The sequence below is a fragment of the Mobula birostris genome, chromosome 4 (genome assembly GCF_030028105.1).
Source record: "Mobula birostris isolate sMobBir1 chromosome 4, sMobBir1.hap1, whole genome shotgun sequence".
Taxonomy (NCBI): Eukaryota; Metazoa; Chordata; class Chondrichthyes; order Myliobatiformes; family Myliobatidae; genus Mobula; species Mobula birostris.
In genome coordinates this window covers 210457393-210477633 of record NC_092373.1, presented here as the reverse complement: position 1 = coordinate 210477633, position 20241 = coordinate 210457393, and the positions used below count along the sequence as shown (strand labels likewise).

At 44.3% G+C, this 20241-nt stretch overlaps 1 protein-coding gene across 1 annotated transcript; it reads right to left on the bottom strand.

The window, feature by feature from the left end:
- Positions 1-2805: 2805 nt before the first annotated feature.
- LOC140196927 (uncharacterized) lies at positions 2806-13488 on the bottom strand. Its single transcript, XM_072256870.1, has 2 exons — positions 13431-13488; positions 2806-6834 (listed from the first exon to the last, which is right to left on the bottom strand). Exon 2 carries the CDS (start codon positions 6425-6427, stop codon positions 5138-5140), a length of 1290 nt encoding a protein of 429 aa, XP_072112971.1. The 5' UTR covers positions 6428-6834; positions 13431-13488; the 3' UTR covers positions 2806-5137.
- Positions 13489-20241: the final 6753 nt, after the last annotated feature.

The following is a 20241-nucleotide window of genomic DNA, read 5'->3' as shown; positions in this document are numbered from 1 at the left end:
CTCCATCAAGACTCCCATTAGGTTAATTTACAGGCTGAGCATGTGGTGAAGGCAAATGCAATGCTGGCATTTATTTAAAGTGAAGTAGAATATATAAGCAAGGAGATAATGCTGGCTCTTTATAAGACGTAGGCTGTACTTAGAGAATTTGGGACCCATATCTCAAAGGGTATGTTGACATTGGAGAGAGTCCAGAGGATGTTCAAGATGATTCCAGGAATGAAGGGGTTAAGATATGAGGTGTGTTTGCCAGCCTTGGGCCTGTACTCCTGCACTGACCTATGTTTAATAAATGTGGGTGGAGGGGGGTAAATCTCACTGAAACTCACCGAATGTGGAAAGGTCTAGAGAGTGGATGAGGTGAGGACTTTTCCTATGGTGGGGTAGCCATAACAGAGGGCATAGCCTCAAAATTGAGGAGCAACCTTTTAGAATAGTTAGAGGATTTTATTTAGTCAGACAGCAGTGAATCTGTGGAATTCTATAACAGACAGCAGTGGAGGCAACGTCTGTGGGTATATTTCAGGCATAAGCTAATAGCTTGCTGATTTGTCAGGGCATTACAGGATATGCTGAGGATGCAGGTGCATGGGGTTGAGTGAGAACTGGGATCAGACATGATAGAATGGCGGTGCAGACTTGATGGGGCTGAATAGCCTCATTCTGCTCCTATGCCTTATGGTCTTTATGCTGCTAGTGTCTTACACAGTGAAGATTGACACAAAATACTTGTTATATTCGGCCACTATTTCTTTGCTCTATTACTAACTCGCCAGCATCATCTTTCAGTGGTACAATATCAAGTCTTGCCTCTTTTACTCTTTATATATCTGGAAAAAAAATTGATACTTGATATTATTGGCTCACTTACATTAATTTTTCATCTTGTCTATCCTGTGTGTTTTATTTAAATTGTCTCCTGTTGGTTATGTGAAAGCTTTCCAATCCTCTAACTCCCCCAATTTTCTTGCTATATTACATGACCCTGCTTTTGCTTTAATCAAAAACAGGAGAAAATCCACGGATGCTGGAAATCCAAGCAACGCATACACAAAATGCTGGAGGAACCTAGGAGGCCAGGCAGCATATATGGGAAACAGTAAACAGTGGCCATTTCCGGCCAAGACCCTTAATCAGGACTGGGGGTTGGGGGGGGGGGGGGGGAGGGAGATGAGATGGCAGAGGAAGAAGTGTGGAGGTGAAAGGGGTGGAGGAAGTGGTAGGTGATAGGTGAAACTGGGAGAGGGGGAGTTGTGAAGGAAAACTTCTTAGGATATAATTTCCTTCACGATTCTCGAAAGATCATTGCTAATGCCTCCACATCTCCTCAGCCAACTCTTTCAGATCTCTGGGGTGTATACCATCTGGTCCAGGTGACCTATTTACCTTCAGATCCTTGTTTCCCAAGAACCTTACCTTCTCCCAAGTAATGTAACTTTACATGTTTTGGCCACTGACATCTGGGACTTCAATATACCTGCCAGTGTCTTTGACAGATAAGAGTAATGTACAATGCTTAATCAGTTCATCTGCCATCACCTTGCACCCCCACCCTATTACTACCTCTCCAGCATCATGGTCCGATATCCACTTCCACTTTTACTGTATATGTACCCGAAGAAAAATTTAGTATTCTCTTCTATATTACTGCCTAGCTCACCTATGTACTCCATCTTTTCCTTAATTATTTTAGTTGTATTCTGTTGGTTTTTAAAACCTTCCCAATCCTCTAACTTCCAAGTAATTTTTGCTCTATGCCCTCTCTTTGGGTTTTTATGTTGTCTTTGGATTCTCTTATCAGCCACAGTTTTGTCACCTTACCTTTAGAATACTAATTCGTGTGTGTGTGTGATTGCTTCCAGAAATTCCAGCCATCGCTGCTGTTTTCATCCCTGCCCATGTTCAAATCATTTTTGACCAATTCTTCTCTCGTGCTCTAAAATTCTCTTTATTCCACATTTGACTTTAGCTTCTCTAATGTCAAGGTGACTTTCTTAATATTAAGATCACTTGCCCCTAAGGGTTCGTTGAACTTAAGTGACCAAATTAATTCCGGTTCATTACAACACCCAATCCAGAATAGCTGATCCCCAACTGGGCTCAACCATAAGCTGCTCTAAAAAAGCATCTTGCAGGCACTCTGGGAATTCATCTTCTTGAGACCAACACCATCCTAATTTTCCTAATCACCTGCATGACAATCCTCCCATGACTATTGTAACATTGCCCTTTTGGCACATTTTCTACCTCCCATTAGTAAGTATGTGGTCCACAAATTACACTGTTTGGAGGTCTCTATACAATTCACATCAGGATTTTTTTTTTAAACATTTGCTGTTCCTTAATTCTACCCACAGATTCTACACCTTCCAATGCTATGCCCCCTGGTTCTAATGATTTTATTCAATATTTTACCAACAGAGCCACACTACCCTACTACTGGCTTGTTATTTCAAGAAACATAAGTATCTGGAAAACAAGAGGACCTGCAGATGCAAGAAATCTACAGAAATACACACAAAGTGCTGGAGGAGCTCAGCAAGTCAGGCAGCATCTATAGATGGGAATCAACATTTTGGGCCAAGATCCTTTTTCAGGACTCTTGATACCCACGTATTTGGAATATCAATAAACAAAGAAAATAAAAAGTAGTGTGAAATACAGAAAACCTTTGATAAAATTTAGTCAAGGCTTTAAAAAAAAAACTGCCAAACAGAGCTAAATAGTTAACAAACACAACAAAGGCAATAAACACTTTCATCAATACTGACATTGACTTTTTTTAATGAAAATATCTTGGTCCTATTTCAATTAGTAAAATCTACAAAGAAAAATAACAACTGCAATGACAACTTTAGAGAAGACTATTTACACTCCAACCCACTTAGGTTTACACTACCTTGGACAGATGGAGGAAGAGGAATAACACACATGAACAAAAATCACACAACAGTCAGACAAAATGGAATTCTAAGTATATATTTTCATCAAAAATGAACATGATTTAATGCTCTCTGTGTGTGTGTGTGTGTATATGCAATTGTGATAAGAAATACAGACCAGAAAACTTAAATGAGAAGCTAACTCAGAGAAAAATGAATCATCACTATGGAAGAAAACATTAACCAGTGGAATGAGTATGACCCTCTACGGGAGACACCCCAATGATCTGAGCAGCTGAGATGGTGACAAGGAAGCATCGAGCACTTGACTGAGAGTTGGAGACCTCTTCCCAAAAACAGAGGGATTCCTTGCAGAAACACAGGACAAGGTGGTTAATAAAAAGAAAAAAAAAAATCAAAAATACACACACTACAAACAAACAAGGCAGTAAATGCCAGGAGAAACCAGACACAATCCAACACATTCCAGGATCCTGCAGCAGTTTAACTCAATCTGATTACTTATGCAGGTACAATTAAGTGGCAAATATCATTCACCAAAATATAGCTTTAAAATACAAACTCTCAAATTACCACCATAACTTCATTAAGGCACCATAAATTCAGGCCTGATCTAGTTAGGGACAGAATTTCACAATTTATCTGGTAATCAATACATTATTACAGATGGGATAATCTAAAACAACCATCCACATATAATATTACAGGATAAACAAGCAGGAACAACTCCCTCAATAGATATAACCATTCTCAACACACACATGTTCCTTGACCAGTGGAGCACCTCACCACATACATTGTTTGTGTCATCAGTCAGACAACTGAATTATTTTCTGTCAGATCAGCTTCCAAATGTTACTACTCTGTCATTCACTGCCACGCCCTGCTGCTGATTCCCTTCTCCTCATCACACGTTCCTACTCCGACCATCGTCTAGAGCCCCAATCTCTGGCCTGTACAGAACCGCCTCTGGTTTCTGACCTTGCTTCGGTGAACATTCAACTGATGCTTTCCCATTCTGCTTTCAGCCTTTAGAGGACAGTGGTGTTTTCAACAACCCTTTAGAAGTAGGGAAAATGACCCATAATGTGGAAATGAGTCATGATTAAGGAGGTTAACTACCAATGTTGTTCTTCCTCAACCCAGAGATTAGAGGGGCGAAGAACTTCTCAGACAGAACTGCAGTCAGCTCGACTTCTTCAGTCTGCAGAAAATTCAAGGGAAACCGCTTCACCCACAGAGTGGTGACTGCAACCCATCACCACACAGATAGCGAGAGATGAACAACAGGGGAGGATTTAAAAGGACTGTCGTGGAACTGAGTCACTGGCCGGTTCCAGCAGGCCTGAGTACACTAGCTGTGTTATAAATTCACTAAGTACCAAAGACATAGTTTAAATTTGAACCGATTTATTTTGTCTCAGATCTGGAACATTAAGCTCCAGTCACATTAAAGATGAATGTGCAGCAGAAGAATCTCCTCCTATGCCCAGTGACCAGGGTGCAGAACTGGGTGTGGTGAGCAGCAGCAATAATAGCAGAGTTCAGCACCGACAGTCACTCTCAAAATTGCATTCAGCATGGTGATGGATAAATATCCAACATGCAGCTTATTGCAAGTTTCTCCCCAGTGTGAAACGGGTAGTGTGTCGTAAGTGTAACATGCTATAAGGTTTCACTGCTCATATAATGGCTCTCTGTAATGTTTCACTGCTGAGGTAATGGTTTCCCTGTAGCAGCAATGTTTAGATTACGGCTAGAGATAACAGAGTTTTGGAGTGCGGGGCTATCCACTGACAGAAATGTTCTTTCTTGTCAGTCTGGAAGACAGATTTTCGTGGTCTTTTGCTGGGGAGAGATGAGAAGACGTGAATGGAGAGAGTGGGCCCTTTTTTTTTTGTTTACTTCACTAACCCTACAGTCAAAGTAAGAATGATAAAGCTCAATCGTTTAATCCCATATTGTGTACTGTTTGTTATTTTGGGGTACTGATTTGTAACAGGGCACACATCATGCAGCATCCACCCAAATGAGATTTCTTAAGTTCGGCCGGGCTGGGGGCTATCACCCACTATATTAAGCTGCGAGAGTTACACAAGGTTAGATGACTGAGTGAATCGCTTCCCTCATTCACAGCAGGTGAACAGCCTCTCCCCAGTGTGAACTCAATGATGCACATTTGGTTGATTTGGCTGAGAGAATCTCTTCCCTAAGTCTGAGCAGGTGATCAGCCTCTACCCAGTGTGAACTCGCTGGTGTCTCAGTAGATGTGATGACCGAGTGAATCCCTTCCCACACACTGAGCAGGGGAATGGCTTCTCCCCAGTGTGAACACGCTGATGTACCTTAAGTTGAGATGACGAAGAGAATCCCTTTTCACAGTCTGAGCAGGAGAACGGCCGCTCCCCCGTGTGAGCAGACCAGTGTGCTTGTAGGTGGGATGACTGACTGAATCCTTTCCCACACTCTGAGCAGGTGAACGGCCTCTCCCCAGTGTGAACTCGCTGATGTACATTTAGTTGAGATGACAAAGTGAATCCCTTCCCACAGTCTGAGCAGGTGAATGGCCTCTCCCCGGTGTGAACTCGCTGATGAACCTTCAGTTGGGATAAGCAAATGAATCCCTTCCCACAGTCTGAGCAGGTGAACGGCCTCTCCCCAGTGTGAGCTCGCTGGTGTACCTTCATTTGGGATGAGCAAGTGAATCCCTTCCCACAGTCTGAGCAGGTGAATGGCCACTGCCTGGTGTGAACTGACTGGTGTCTCAGTAGCTGAGATGACAAAGTGAATCCCTTCCCACAGACCGAGCAGGTGAATGGCCTCTCCCCAGTGTGAACTCGCTGATGCACCTTCAGTTCAGATGAGCATGTGAATCCCTTCCCACAGTCCGAGCAGGTTAATGGCCACTCACCAGTGTGAACTCTCTGATGTACCTTCAGTTTAGATGACCGAGTGAATCCCTTCCCACAGTCTGAGCAGGTGAATGGCCTCTCTCCATTGTGAACTCGTTGATGTAGCTTCAGTTTAGATGAGCAAGTGAATACCTTCCCACAGTCCGAGCAGGTGAACAGACGCTCCCTGGTGTGAACTCGCTGGTGAGCCATTAGGGTGGATGACCGAGTGAATCCTTTCCCACAGTCTGAGCAGGTGAATGGCCTCTCTCCAGTGTGAACTAACCGGTGTCTCTGTAGGTGAAATAACATAGTGAATTCCCTCCCACAGTCTGAGCAGGTGAATGGCCTCTCCCCAGTGTGAACTCTTTGATGTACCTTCAGTTGACATGACTGAGTGAAACCCTTCCCACAGTCTGAGCAGGTGAATGGCCTCTCTCCAGTGTGAACTCGCTGATGTACCTTCAGTTCAGATGAGCAAGTGAATCCCTTCCCACAGTCTGAGCAGGTGAATGGCCTCTCCCCAGTGTGAACTGACTGGTGTCTCAGTAGGTGAGATGATTTAGTGAATGCCTTCCCACAGTCCGAGCAGGTGAACGGCCGCTCCCCGGTGTGAACTCGCTGGTGAGCCATTTGGTGAGATGACCGAGTGAATCCTTCCCCACAAATTCAGCAGATGACCAACCTCTTCCCAGTATGAACTGACTGGTGAGTCCACAGGTGGGAAGACCGACTGATTCCCTTCTCACCCATAGAACAGATGAATGGCCTTGTCCCAGTGTGAACTTGCTGACATACCTTCAGCTGAGATGATAGATGAATCCATTCCCACAGTCTGAGCAGATGATTGGGTTCCCCCCTGTGTAAAATGACGGGTGTACCAGTCGGTCAGATGATCGAGTGAATCCTTCCCCACAGTCTGAGCAGGAAGGATGATCGAGTGATTCGCTTGCTCCACTTCTTAATTATCTGGACAGAGACAGTAAAACTGGCGTGTTGTGTTCGAGATTCTCGTAGACAAATTCTTTGTCATTTTTAACCTGTAAAAAGATTTACAAAATCTATCAATGGGTGTAGGACAACATTTCAGATGAGATCACTTGAGTTGTTAAGGTGTGATCTGGCATCACACTGTTACAGTAAAGTTCAATCCAAGTTGCAGAGAGAAATCATCTTCTAACTGGACAAAGTGCTGGTACCTGGAATGACCATCAAATTCTCTGATGCTCTTCCTGTCTCTATAAGAACGGGGCATTTCTGCCATCTCCAATCTGTGACCTGGCTCAGTTTGACTCTCTCCACTGGTATTATTCCCTGTTCCCAATGAGCTGCATGGGTTTCTGGCCCCACAGTAACTGAAACACTCTCACACAAATAGCCGGCAGTGTATTCCACTCACCCACCACTCTCTGTGTAAAAAACTTACTCTTGACATCCCCTCGGTATCTATCTCCAAGCACCTTAAAACTATGCTCCCTCGTGTTAGCCATTTCAGTCCTGGGAAGAAACCTCTGGCTTTCTACGTGATCAATGCCCTCATCATCTTATACATCTAAAAAAGGCTCTAAACACAAACAAGGAAATTATACATTGCTTTGAGGATTTGTTAGAAGTTACCAAAATTATGAGGGTATAGATAGGGTAAATGCAAGCAGCTTTTTCCACTGAGGTCGGGTGGGATGACAACCAGAGGTCATGGCTAAGTGGGGAAGGTGAAAATTTAGCGGGAACATTTGGAAAAGCTCTTTACTGAAATTGTTCTGAAAGGTGGAATGAGATGCCAGCAAAAGTGTTGAATATGAGCTGGGTTTCACTATTTAAAAGTTTGGATGGGAGCCTGGATGGTAGGGGTATGAGGGCGATGGTCCCGGTGCAGGTAGTTGCATTAGACAGCTTAAATGTTTTTTCACCATTGACTAGATGGGCCAAATAGCCTGTTTCTGTACTGAACTTCTCCATGTTTCTATGACAGAGAAGCTGGCCAAACTTGTTTGGAAGGGAAAACTGGTAGGAGTGAAAATGGATGGAGTTTCTGGGAGCAATTCAGAAGCTGAGTGATAGATACATCCTAAAGAAGTAGAAGCATTCGAAAGGCAGGAGGACACAAATGGGGCTGAAATGAGAAGCCAAAGCCAACATAAAAGCCAAAGAGAGGACAAACAAATGAGCAAAAAGTATTGGGAAGCCTTTAGAAATCAACAGAAAAAAAAGTCCGATGAGCTCAGGGTGTGAAATTATGATACTGCAGTCATTAATGAGTCTTGGCAGCACCCAACAGTCTGAGGCATTTAGAGGAACAAAATATCCGGGATCTCAATATCTCCAGAAAACCAAGGTTCCCTGCACCAGTTACCTTTCAACCTTTATTGTGACAGGCTCGTATAAACTCTACACCCTCAAAACTTCACTTCTGAAGTCCTCCCACTTACCAAGTACTGCTTTGCCAGAAAACAGCCTGTCCCAAGCCACACTTGTCGGATCCTTTCTCATACCATCAAAATTGACCTTTCTCCAATTTAGAATCTCAACCCGTGGTCCAGACATCTCTTTTTCCATGTTTACTTTGAATTTCATGGCATTATGATAACTAATTTCTGTCACTTCAGCCCTGGATCATTTCCTAACAGCTTACTGCACACTTCTACGTCAGGAATTCTACGTACTGATTAACGGCACATTTGACAAACTCTACCCCTCTAGTCCTTTTACAGTATGGGAGTCCCAGTCAATATACGGAAAGTTAAAATCACTTACTGAATCAACCTTTGTTTCTTGGCATGGTCTGCGATCTCTCTACAAATTTGTTCCTCTAAATCCCTCAGACTGTTGGGTGCAACCAAGTCCCAATAATGGCTACAATATCATCATTCCCTGTCCTGATGTCATGTGGCTTTCCTACGATGCTTCTTGCATTGTGATTTACAGAGCTCAGCACATTCATCTCACCATGCTCAAACATTTGATTGCTGACTCTATCTGAGGTCTGAACAACACCTGACAAGAAAACAAACTCTCCCTCATTGTCACAAAGACAAAGGAGCTGATTGTGGATTACAGGAGGAATGGAGACAGGCTAAACCCTATTGATACAATGGATATGGGGTTAAGAGGGTGAACAGCTTTATGTTCCTCGGCATAAACATCACCAAGGATCTCACATGGTCTGTACATGCCAGCTGTGTTGTGAAAAGAGCACAGAGCACCTCTTTCAGCTCAGATGGTTGAAGAAGTTTGGGATGAGGCCCCAAATCCTAAGAACTTTCTACAGAGACACAATTGAGAGCATCCTGACTGGCTGCATCACTGCCTGGTCTGGGAACTGTACTTCCCTCAATTAAAAGACTCTGCAGAGAGTGGTGCGGACAGCCCAGCGCATCTGTAGATGTGAACTTTCCACTATTCAGGACAGTTACAGAGACAGGTGTGTAAAAAGGGCCCAAAGGATATTGGGGACCCAATTCACTACAACCAGAAACAGTTCCTGCTACTACCATCCAGGAAACGGTACCACGGCAAAATACCAACAGGCACTGGGACATCATCTTCTACCAGGCCATCAGACTAATTAACTGATTTCTATATTATATTGACTTCCTATGTACAAACTATTTATTATAAATTACTATAAATTACACATTGCACATTTAGACAGAAACTTAACATAAAGATTTCTACTCCTCATGTCTATGAGGGATGTATGTAATAAAGTCAATTCAATTCAATTCACCCTCTCCACTATCTTTCTGTCATTCTGGTTCCCATTTCCCCTGCAACTTATTTTAACCACATCACCCCACCCCACCCCACACACACACTAGTTCCAGGAAGCCTTACCACTAGGATATTAGTCCCCTTCCTGTTCTGACCCCCTAACTAACGAATCCCCTATCACCCCTTTGACTTTACACTGCCAGGTAATCCCTCCCAACAGTTTCTAAAGTGGTCCACCTGTTGTGGGGGATGGCCACAAGAGAACTCTGCAATGGGTATTCAAGCTTATTCCCCTTCCTGACCTCTCACGCAGTTTCCTGAATCTTCCACCTTGGGTGTAACTCACTTCTCTTCATGTCATATGTATCATCCGCTCCAACTCCTGGATGATCCAGAATTCATCCACTTCCAGCTCCAACTCCTTAAAGCTGAAAATACATCTTGCATGTGTGGTCTCCACATCTTCCCACCAATGTCCTCTCTAATTTGTAATGACCAATGTGCGCAAAAATCTTGTACTGTGCATTTTTTTTATCTAGTGACAACATGTGCACAGTGAACTTATAGAGAGAGATATTCATTTTAACAGCTAGCAAATCACTGTCAATAAGAACTTTGATCACCTCTGAGTTCGATCGAGTTCATCTGCAGTCTCACACAAACTATGTAGCAGACCTGTAGCGGGTAAAGAAGGACTTTCTCACCAGAGCTATATGTGATTTTTTTTTTAAATGATGCTTTAAAAAGTCAGATTTCCAAATATCACTCTATTTCTTCCCACTTGCAAATTCTCCAGCAACTTTTGCATTGCCACAATACACACAGGTAACACCAGTTTCTGTATTGTAACTAAATATTTCCCCTGAACCCTCCCCCAGGTGACTGACAGTGGTGAACTCATTGATGGCAATGCCAATAAATATGAGGTGAAGGTAACACACATAAAAATTGCTGGTGAATGCAGCAGGCCAGGCAGCATCTCTAGGAAGAGGTACAATCGACGTTTCGGGCCGACACCCTTCGTCAGGACTAACTGAAAGAAGAGCTAGTAAGAGATTTGAAAGTGGGAGGGGGAGGGGGAGGGGGAGGGGGAAGGGGGAGATCCAAAATGACAGAAGACAGGAGGGGGAGGGATGGAGCCAAGAGCTGGACAGGTGATTGGCAAAAGGGATATGAGAGGAACATGGGACAGGAGGCCAAGGGAGAAAGAAAAGGGGAGAGGGGGAAAGCCCAGAGTATGGGCAAGGGGTATAGTGACAGGCACAGAGGGAGAAAAAGGAGAAAGAGAAAAAGAATGTGTGTATACAAATAATGAATGGATGGGATACGAGGGGGAGGTGGGGCATTAGCAGAAGTTTGAGAAGTCAATGTTCATGCCATCAGATTGGAGGCAACCCAGACGGAATATAAGGTGTTGTTCCTCCATCCTGAGTGTGGCTTGATTATGGGGAGCAAGGACATGGCAGACCAGTTGAATAATTACTTTGGTTCTGTCTTCACTAAGGAGGACATAAATAATCTTCTGGAAATAGTAGGGGACAGAAGGTCCAGTGAGATGGAGGAACTGAGGGAAATACATGTTAGTGGGGAAGTGGTGTTAGGTAAATTGAAGGGATTAAAGGCAGATAAATCCCCAGGGCCAGATGGTCTGCATCCCAGAGTGCTTAAGGAAGTAGCCCAAGAAATAGTGGATGCATTAGCGATAATTTTTCAAAACTCTTTAGATTCTGGACTAGTTCCTGAGGATTGGAGGGTGGCTAATGTAACCCCACTTTTTAAAAAAGGAGGGAGAGAGAAACCAGGGAATTTATAGACCGGTTAGCCTAACATCGGTGGTGGGGAAACTGCTAGAGTCAGTTATCAAAGATGTGATAACAGCACATTTGGAAAGCGGTGAAATCATCGGACAAAGTCAGCATGGATGTGTGAAAGGAAAATCATGTCTGACGAATCTCATAGAATTTTTTGAAAATGTAACTAGTAGAGTGGATAGGGGAGAACCAGTGGATGTGGTATATTTGGATTTTCAAAAGGCTTTTGACAAGGTCCCACACAGGAGATTAGTGTGCAAACTTAAAGCACATGGTATTGGGGGTAAGGTATTGATGTGGATAGAGAATTGGTTGGCAGACAGGAAGCAAAGAGTGGGAATAAATGGGACCTTTTCAGAATGGCAGGCAGTGACTAGTGGGGTACTGCAAGGCTCAGTGCTGGGACCCCGGTTGTTTACAATATATATTAATGACTTGGATGAGGGAATTAAATGCAGCATCTCCAAGTTTGCAGATGACACGAAGTTGGGCGGCAGTGTTAGCTGTGAGGAGGATGCTAAGAGGATGCAGGGTGACTTGGATAGGTTAGGTGAGTGGGCAAATTCATGGCAGATGCAATTTAATGTGGATAAATGTGAGGTTATCCACTTTGGTGGCAAAAACAGGAAAACAGATTATTATCTGAATGGTGGCCGATTAGGAAAAGGGGAGGTGCAATGAGACCTGGGTGTCATTATACACCAGTCATTGAAAGTGGGCATGCAGGTACAGCAGGCGGTGAAAAAGGCGAATGGTATGCTGGCATTTATAGCAAGACGGTTCGAGTACAGGAGCAGGGAGGTACTACTGCAGTTGTACAAGGCCTTGGTGAGACCACACCTGGAGTATTGTATGCAGTTTTGGTCCCCTAATCTGAGGAAAGACATCCTTGCCATAGAGGGAGTACAAAGAAGGTTCACCAGATTGATTCCTGGGATGGCAGGATATGATGAAAGACTGGATGAACTAGGCTTATACTCGTTGGAATTTAGAAGAGTGAGGGGGGATCTGACTGAAACGTATAAAATCCTAAAGGGATTGGACAGGCTAGATGCAGGAAGATTGTTCCCGATGTTGGGGGGGTCCAGAATGAGGGGTCACAGTTTGAGGATAAAAGGGAAGCCTTTTAGGACCGAGATTAGGAAAAACTTCTTCACACAGAGAGTGGTGAATCTGTGGAATTCTCTGCCAAAGGAAACAGTTGAGGGCAGTTCATTGGCTATATTTAAGAGGGAGTTAGATATGGCCCTTGTGGCTAAAGGGATCAGGGGGTATGGAGGGAAGGCTGGTACAGGGTTCTGAGTTGGATGATCAGCCATGATCATACTGAATGGCGGTGCAGGCTCGAAGGGCCGAATGGCCTACTCCTGCATCTATTTTCTATGTTTCTATGCTTCATCTTTAGAGTAGAGGAGGCTGTGGATAGACATATCAGAATGGGAATGGGACGGGGAATTAAAATGTGTGGCCACTGGAAAATCCTACTTTCTCTGGCAGACAAAGCATAAGTGTTCAGCGAAATGATCTCCCAGTCTGCGAGGGGAAGGGAGTCTGTCTCATTGGAGTCTGGCACATTTGTGCTGTTAATGCTACTTGTCGCCCAGGACAAAGTTGCTTGATATCATTATGTTCCCAGAGAGAATGAGTCAAAACATGTTCTCACGGGAAGAAAGTTCCAGAACAAGAAGAGGTAGAACAAGCAACACACACATGCACAATTCTGCAGGAACTCAGCAGGCCAGGCAGCATCTATGCAAAGGGTACTAATGCTGAGTTCCTCCCGCAATTTGTGTGCGTTGCTTAGATTTCCAGCATCTGCAGATTTTCTCTTGTTTGTGACTGAAGGTGAAATAAAGGTGATTTTCTCAACAGCTGATGTAAAAGATTTTGTTCCCTTTCTCCGAGTTCCCAATCCTTGCATTTAGACAGCTGGAGCTCAGCTCTGTCTGAGAGATCCATCGGTTCCCATTCCCTCATCAGCCGGAAGCTCCCCGGGCCCGTGTACAGATCGTGGGGCTGAGCGAGAGGGACGAGAGCAGGACTGTTCCGGGATTACGGGCCACGGTGTCCGGAGCTCACAGCAATTGTCTGGAACCAGCAAACTCTACTCTTACCTGCAGTCGATCTCTAAGGCCGTGTGTGTATTGCGCGCATGCACGATATTCAGGAACATCCGCAACTCTGACGCCTGCGCATTTGATCAGTGCTTTAGCGAAGAGAAAATTGCATTGCAGAGCTTTCTGGGTAATCACAGACCCATTAAAGAATCGGTTCCGTGTCCATACCTCAGTTTTTTTTTGTGTAGAAAACTCAGCAGCTCCTTCAACGCAGAAAGCAGCTCCCATAAACAATACACTTAATATCAGCAAACTTCCCGCGTGTCTAATGCCAAAGTAGAAACTTCTTACAAATGCATATATAAAACACAAGAGATTCTGCTGTTGCCGGAAATGTAGACGCACACACACAAAATGCTGGAGGAACTCTGCAGTTCAGGCAGCAACTCAGCAGAGAAGTACACAGTCTAGAAATGCTGAAGGGGCTCGGCCTAAACGTTGTCTATTTATTCCTCTCGACATTTGCTGTCTGATCTCTTCTCTGACTAGTTGCAACCTGTCATCACAGGGAGTGAGAAGGGCGGGACTGGGATAGATTTTGATATACTGATATGGAACAGAAACATGGGCAGGGACCAGATGGGCCGAGTGGCCTCTCTAGTGTACATTGTGAGTGTGGTAGAGATAGTAAGTAACTGAGACACGGGATTTGATACAGCCTATCTTTCAAAGCTCTACAATATTAAACACCAGTCTAGTTAGACTAGGATTCAGTCCTGGGTGCGATGAGCAGCCGCAAGAACTGCAGTATCTGACAGTAACTTTCCCTCGTGAACCTGCAGCTGCCTCCAGTCGCCATGATGGTTAAACATTTAACACAGAGCTGATTTGAACTTCCTCCCTGATGTGAAGTTGCTGGTGTTGAAGCAGCGGGGATGATTGAGTAAAACTCTTTGCTCACTCCGAACAGAAATGTAGTCTCTATTTATTGTGAACTCACCGGAGCATCACAAGGTAGGTTAATTGAATGAGTCTCTTCGCACACACAGAGCAGGTGAACTTTCGATTGCCAGTGTGAAGCTGTTAGTGTATCTGCGATGGCTGACTGAATCCCTTCCAAAATGAGAGCCAGTGAAAGACATCTCACTGCTATCAACAACATGGCAATGTATCCAATCAGATCACGGCCATGGACACGTGTTCGGGCTCTCCTTGTAGCGAGTGGGGCGCTGTCTTCTCCAGCATCCCCGCCTCCACATTCAGGGATCGGCGGCATTCAAGCGCTGGTGAATTGACAGATACAGCAGAACTAATGTGCTGTTGTGCTTAAGATCCCCATACACAAATCTTTTGACTTTTCTACACTGTTAAAAGTTTACAAAGCATGCCAATGAGTGAAGGACAACATTTCGACTCAGATAGTTTTAGTCGTCATGGTGCCTTCTGATAAAAACACTGTCACAGCTCAAAACAATTTGGGGCAACAAGACTTCATCTTCTAACTGGCTACAGTTCCGGCATCAGGCACAATATCAAACTCTCTGCTTCCCTCTCTGTATCAAAATGGATCCTTCCTCCCCTTCATCAGTCTGTGACTTGGCTCAGTTTGTTTGTCTGTCTCCTTCGCATTCTGAGCATGCGCCACACAGCCACTAAGATCACATTTTATTTACACGGCTGCGACTAGAGACTTTCTGATTATTATGTCCCTCCTGGCATTTGACGGTGGTAAACTCAGAGTTAGCAATGGTATTGAACCTCAGGAATAGTTTATTCGACTTTTTCGTTGGAGATCAATAAACTGCCGGTAGTGTGCGGCTGGGTGAGTGGGTCGTTTCAGACTGGAAGGAGGTAGCACTTGGAGTAACCCAGAGATCAGTCCCTGACCACAGTTGTTCAGTTTAATGGCCTGGTTCAAAGTAAATGGCAGGATACATGGTACTGTGGTGGAGCAGAGGGATCTGGGGGTACATGTCCACAGATCCCTGAAAGTTGCCTCACAGGTGGATAGGGTAGTTAAGAAAGCTTATGGGGTGTTAGCTTTCGTAAGTCAAGGAATAGATTTTAAGAGTCGCCATGTAATGATGCAGCTCTATAAAACTCTGGTTAGGCCACACTTGGAGTACTGTGTCCGGTTCTGGTCACCTCACTATAGGAAGGATGTGGAAGCATTGGAAAGGGTACAGAGGAGATTTACCAGGATGCTGCCTGGTTTAGAGAGTGTGGATTATGATCAGTATTAAGGGAGCTAGGGCTTTACTCTTTGGAGAGAAGGAGGATGAGAGGAGACATGATAGAGGTGTACAAGATAATAAAAGGAATAGATAGAGTGGATAGCCAGCGCCTCTTCCTCAGGGCACCACTGCTCAATACAAGAGGACATGGCTTTAAGGTCAGGGGTGGGAATTTCAAAGGGGATATTAGAGTAAGGTTTTTTACTCAGAGAGTGGTTGGTGTGTGGAATGCACTGCCTGAGTCAGTGGTGGAGGCAGATACACTAGTGAAGTTTAAGAGACTACTAGACAGGTATATGGAGGAATTTAAGTTGGGGCCTTATATGGGAGGCAGCGTTTGATAGTCGGCAAAACATTGTGGGCCGAAGGGCCTGTACTGTGCTGTACTATTCTATGTTCTATGTATAAATGCGGATTTAATTGCAGCATTGAAGAGAAGTTTCTATGGGTACATGGATGAGGGAGGTATTGACATCTCTAGTCTGGGTGCACGTGGATGGTTCCAGGCAGAAAATGGCACAGACTGGATGGGCTGAAAGTCCTCTTTCTGTGCTGTAGGAGAATGAATTACATTCTGCATCCTACACAAGACCATTTCCCAGGAGACTTAAACTATTCCAACGAAATGTTCTAAAAAACTGCAAATACAAGAAGCATTCAACAGATAATCTGTGCAGAGGAACAAAGTTAATGTTTCAGCTCCAACAGCCTGTGTTGGAATAGCTTCAAACAATTTCTGAGCTGATTTCAGGTCTCCAGTATCTTTTGTGTTTCTTTAATTTCCAGCTGCTCACAGACAGACAACAATGAGTGGGAATTTCCAAACACGGTGAGAATACTGAACCCGCGGTAGATAACCAATGAAGCAAACACTGAACAGCTCATTCCAGGTACTCACTACCTCTGTGTATTAAGATTATCTCGCAGGTCTATTCAATCTCTCTGCTCTTCTGTATCTGTGTCCATTCAGCCCCTCTAACCATCAACAACATGGCAGCTGCTCTCATAACTCAGCCACGTGTTTCTGCCCGATCCTCATTTCCTCGATCCCTTTGGTCTGCACACATCTGCCGGCCTCGGTGTTATGTGAGGACAATCACTGAGTCTTCACAGCCCTCTGTGGTGGGATTTACAGACATGCACCACCCTCGGAGTGGAGACATTTCCCCTCATCTCAGTCACGGACAGTCCACCCCCTTTTTCAGAGACTGGGATCCCTGGTTCAACTGGTAATGATGTTCTGCATTTCAATGTGTTCACCTTTCAGTCCTCGATTCTCTAAATGAAAGGTTTATCGCATTTGATCTTTCTTCATATGATGACCCCACCACTCCAGGGATCAGTCTAGTGAATCTTCATTGCACTCTCTATAACAAATACTCACTAACCTCTTTGTTAACCCTCTATGGAATTACAAATGCCCCAACTTCCCTTAGAGGGAAATGGAAATAAATCAAAAACCAGACATTTACTTAGATATTTGTTCCACTTTGAACATGGAACATAGAATAGTACAGCACAGTACAGGCCCTTTGGCTCACAAAGTTGTGCCGACCCTCAAACCCTGCCTCCCATATAAGCCCCCACCTTAAATTCCTCTATACCTGTCTAGTAGTCTCTTAAACTTCGCTAGTGTATCTGCCTCCACTACTGACTCAGGCAGTGCATTCCATGCACCAACCACTCTCTGAGTAAAAAACCTTCCTCTAATATCCCCCTTGAACTTCCTGCCCCTTATCTTAAAGCCATGTCCCCTTGGATTGATCAGTAGTGCCCTGGGGAAGAGGCACTGGCTATCCACTCTATCTATTCCTCTTATTCTCTTGTAAACATAGAAACATAGAAAATAGGTGCAGGAGTAGGCCATTCGGCCCTTCGAGCCTGCACCGCCATTTATTATGATCATGGCTGATCATCCAACTCAGAACACCGCCCCAGCCTTCCCTCCATACCCCCTGACCCCCGTAGCCACAAGGGCCATATCTAACTCCCTCTTAAATATAGCCAATGAACTGGCCTCAACTGTTTCCTGTGGCAGAGAATTCCACAGATTCACCACTCTCTGTGTGAAGAAGTTTTTCCTAATCTCGGTCCTAAAAGGCTTCCCCTCTATCCTCAAACTGTGACCCCTCGTTCTGGACTTCCCCAACATCGGGAACAATCTTCCTGCATCTAGCCTGTCCAATCCCTTTAGGATCTTATACGTTTCAGTCAGATCCCCCCTCAATCTTCTAAATTCCAACAAGTACAAGCCCAGTTCATCCAGTCTTTCTTCATATGAAAGTCCTGCCATCCCAGGAATCAATCTGGTGAACCTTCTTTGTACTCCCTCTATGGCAAGGATGTCTTTCCTCAGATTAGGGGACCAAAACTGCACACAATACTCCAGGTGTGGTCTCACCAAGGCCTTGTACAACTGCAGTAGTACCTCCCTGCTCCTGTACTCGAATCCTCTCGCTATAAATGCCAGCATACCATTCGCCTTTTTCACTGACTGCTGTACCTGCATGCCCACTTTCAATGACTGGTGTATAATGACACCCAGGTCTCGTTGCACCTCCCCTTTTCCTAATCGGCCACCATTCAGATAATAATCTGTTTTCCTATTTTTGCCACCAAAGTGGATAACTTCACATTTATCCACATTAAATTGCATCTGCCATGAATTTGCCCACTCACCCAACCTATCCAAGTCACCCCGCATCCTCTTAGCATCCTCCTCACAGCTAACACTGCCACCCAGCTTCGTGTCATCTGCAAACTTGGAGATGCTGCATTTAATTCCCTCATCCAAGTCATTAATATATATTGTAAACAACTGGGGTCCCAGCACTGAGCCTTGCGGTACCCCACTAGTCACTGCCTGCCATTCTGAAAAGGTCCCGTTTATTCCCACTCTTTGCTTCCTGTCTGCTAACCAACTCTCCACCCACACCAATACCTTACCCCCAATACCGTGTGCTTTAAGTTTGCACACTAATCTCCTGTGTGGGACCTTGTCAAAAGCCTTCTGAAAATCCAAATATACCACACCCACTGGTTCTCCCCTATCCACTCTACTAGTTACATCCTCAAAAAATTCTATGAGATTCGTCAGACTTGATTTTCCTTTCACAAATCCATGCTGACTTTGTCCAATCATTTCACCGCTTTCCAAATGTGCTGTTATCACATCCTTGATAACTGACTCCAGCAGTTTCCCCACCACCGACGTTAGGCTAACCGGTCTATAATTCCCCGGTTTCTCTCTCCCTCCTTTTTTAAAAAGTGGAGTTACATTAGCCACCCTCCAATCCTCAGGAACTAGTCCAGAATCTAACGAGTTTTGAAAAATTATCACTAATGCATCCACTATTTCTTGGGCTACTTCCTTAAGCACCCTGGGATGCAGACCATCTGGCCCTGGGGATTTATCTGCCTTCAATCCCTTCAATTTACCTAACACCACTTCCCTACTAACATGTATTTCGCTCAGTTCCTCCATCTCACTGGACCCTCTGTCCCCTACTATTTCTGGAAGATTATTTATGTCCTCCTTAGTGAAGACAGAACCAAAGTAATTATTCAATTGGTCTGCCATGTCCTTGCTCCCCATAATCAATTCACCTGTTTCTGTCTGCAGGGGACCTACATTTGTCTTTACCAGTCTTTTCCTTTTTACATATCTATAAAAGCTTTTACAGTCCGTTTTTATGTTTCCTGCCAGTTTTCACTCATAATCTTTTTTCCCCTTCCTAATTAAGCCCTTTGTCCTCCTCTGCTGATCTCTGAATTTCTCCCAGTCCTCAGGTGAGCCACTTTCTCTGGCTAATTTGTATGCTTCTTCTTTGGAATTGATACTATCCCTAATTTCTCTTGTCAGCCACGGGTGCACTACCTTCCTTGATTTATTCTTTTGCCAAACTGGGATGAACATTTGTTGCAGTTCATCCATGCAACCTTTAAATTCTTGCCATTGCATATCCACCGTCAATCCTTTAAGTGTCATTTGCCAGTCTATCTCAGCTAATTCACGTCTCATACCTTCAAAGTTACCACTCTTTAAGTTCAGAACCTTTGTTTCTGAATTAACTATGTCACTCTCCATCTTAATGAAGAATTCCACCATATTATGGTCAATCTTACCCAAGGGGCCTCTCACGACAAGATTGCTAATTAACCCTTCCTCATTGCTCAAAACCCAGTCCAGAATAGCCTGCTCTCTAGTTGGTTCCTCGACATGTTGTTTCAAAAAACCATCCCGCATACATTCCAAGAAATCCTCTTCCTCAGCACCTTTACCAATTTGGTTCACCCAATCTACATGTAGATTGAAGTCACCCATTATAACTGCTGTTCCTTTATTGCACAGATTTCTAATTTCCTGTTTAATACCATCTCCCACCTCACTACTACTGTTAGGTGGCCTGTACACAACTCCCACCAGCGTCTTCTGCCCCTTAGTGTTACGCAGCTCAACCCATATCGATTCCACATCTTCCCGGCTTATGTTCTTCCTTTCTATTGCGTTAATCTCTTCTTTAACCAGCAACACCACCCCACCTCCCCTTCCTTCATGTCTATCCCTCCTGAATATTGAATATCCCTGAACGTTGAGCTCCCATCCCTGGTCACCCTGGAGCCATGTCTCTGTG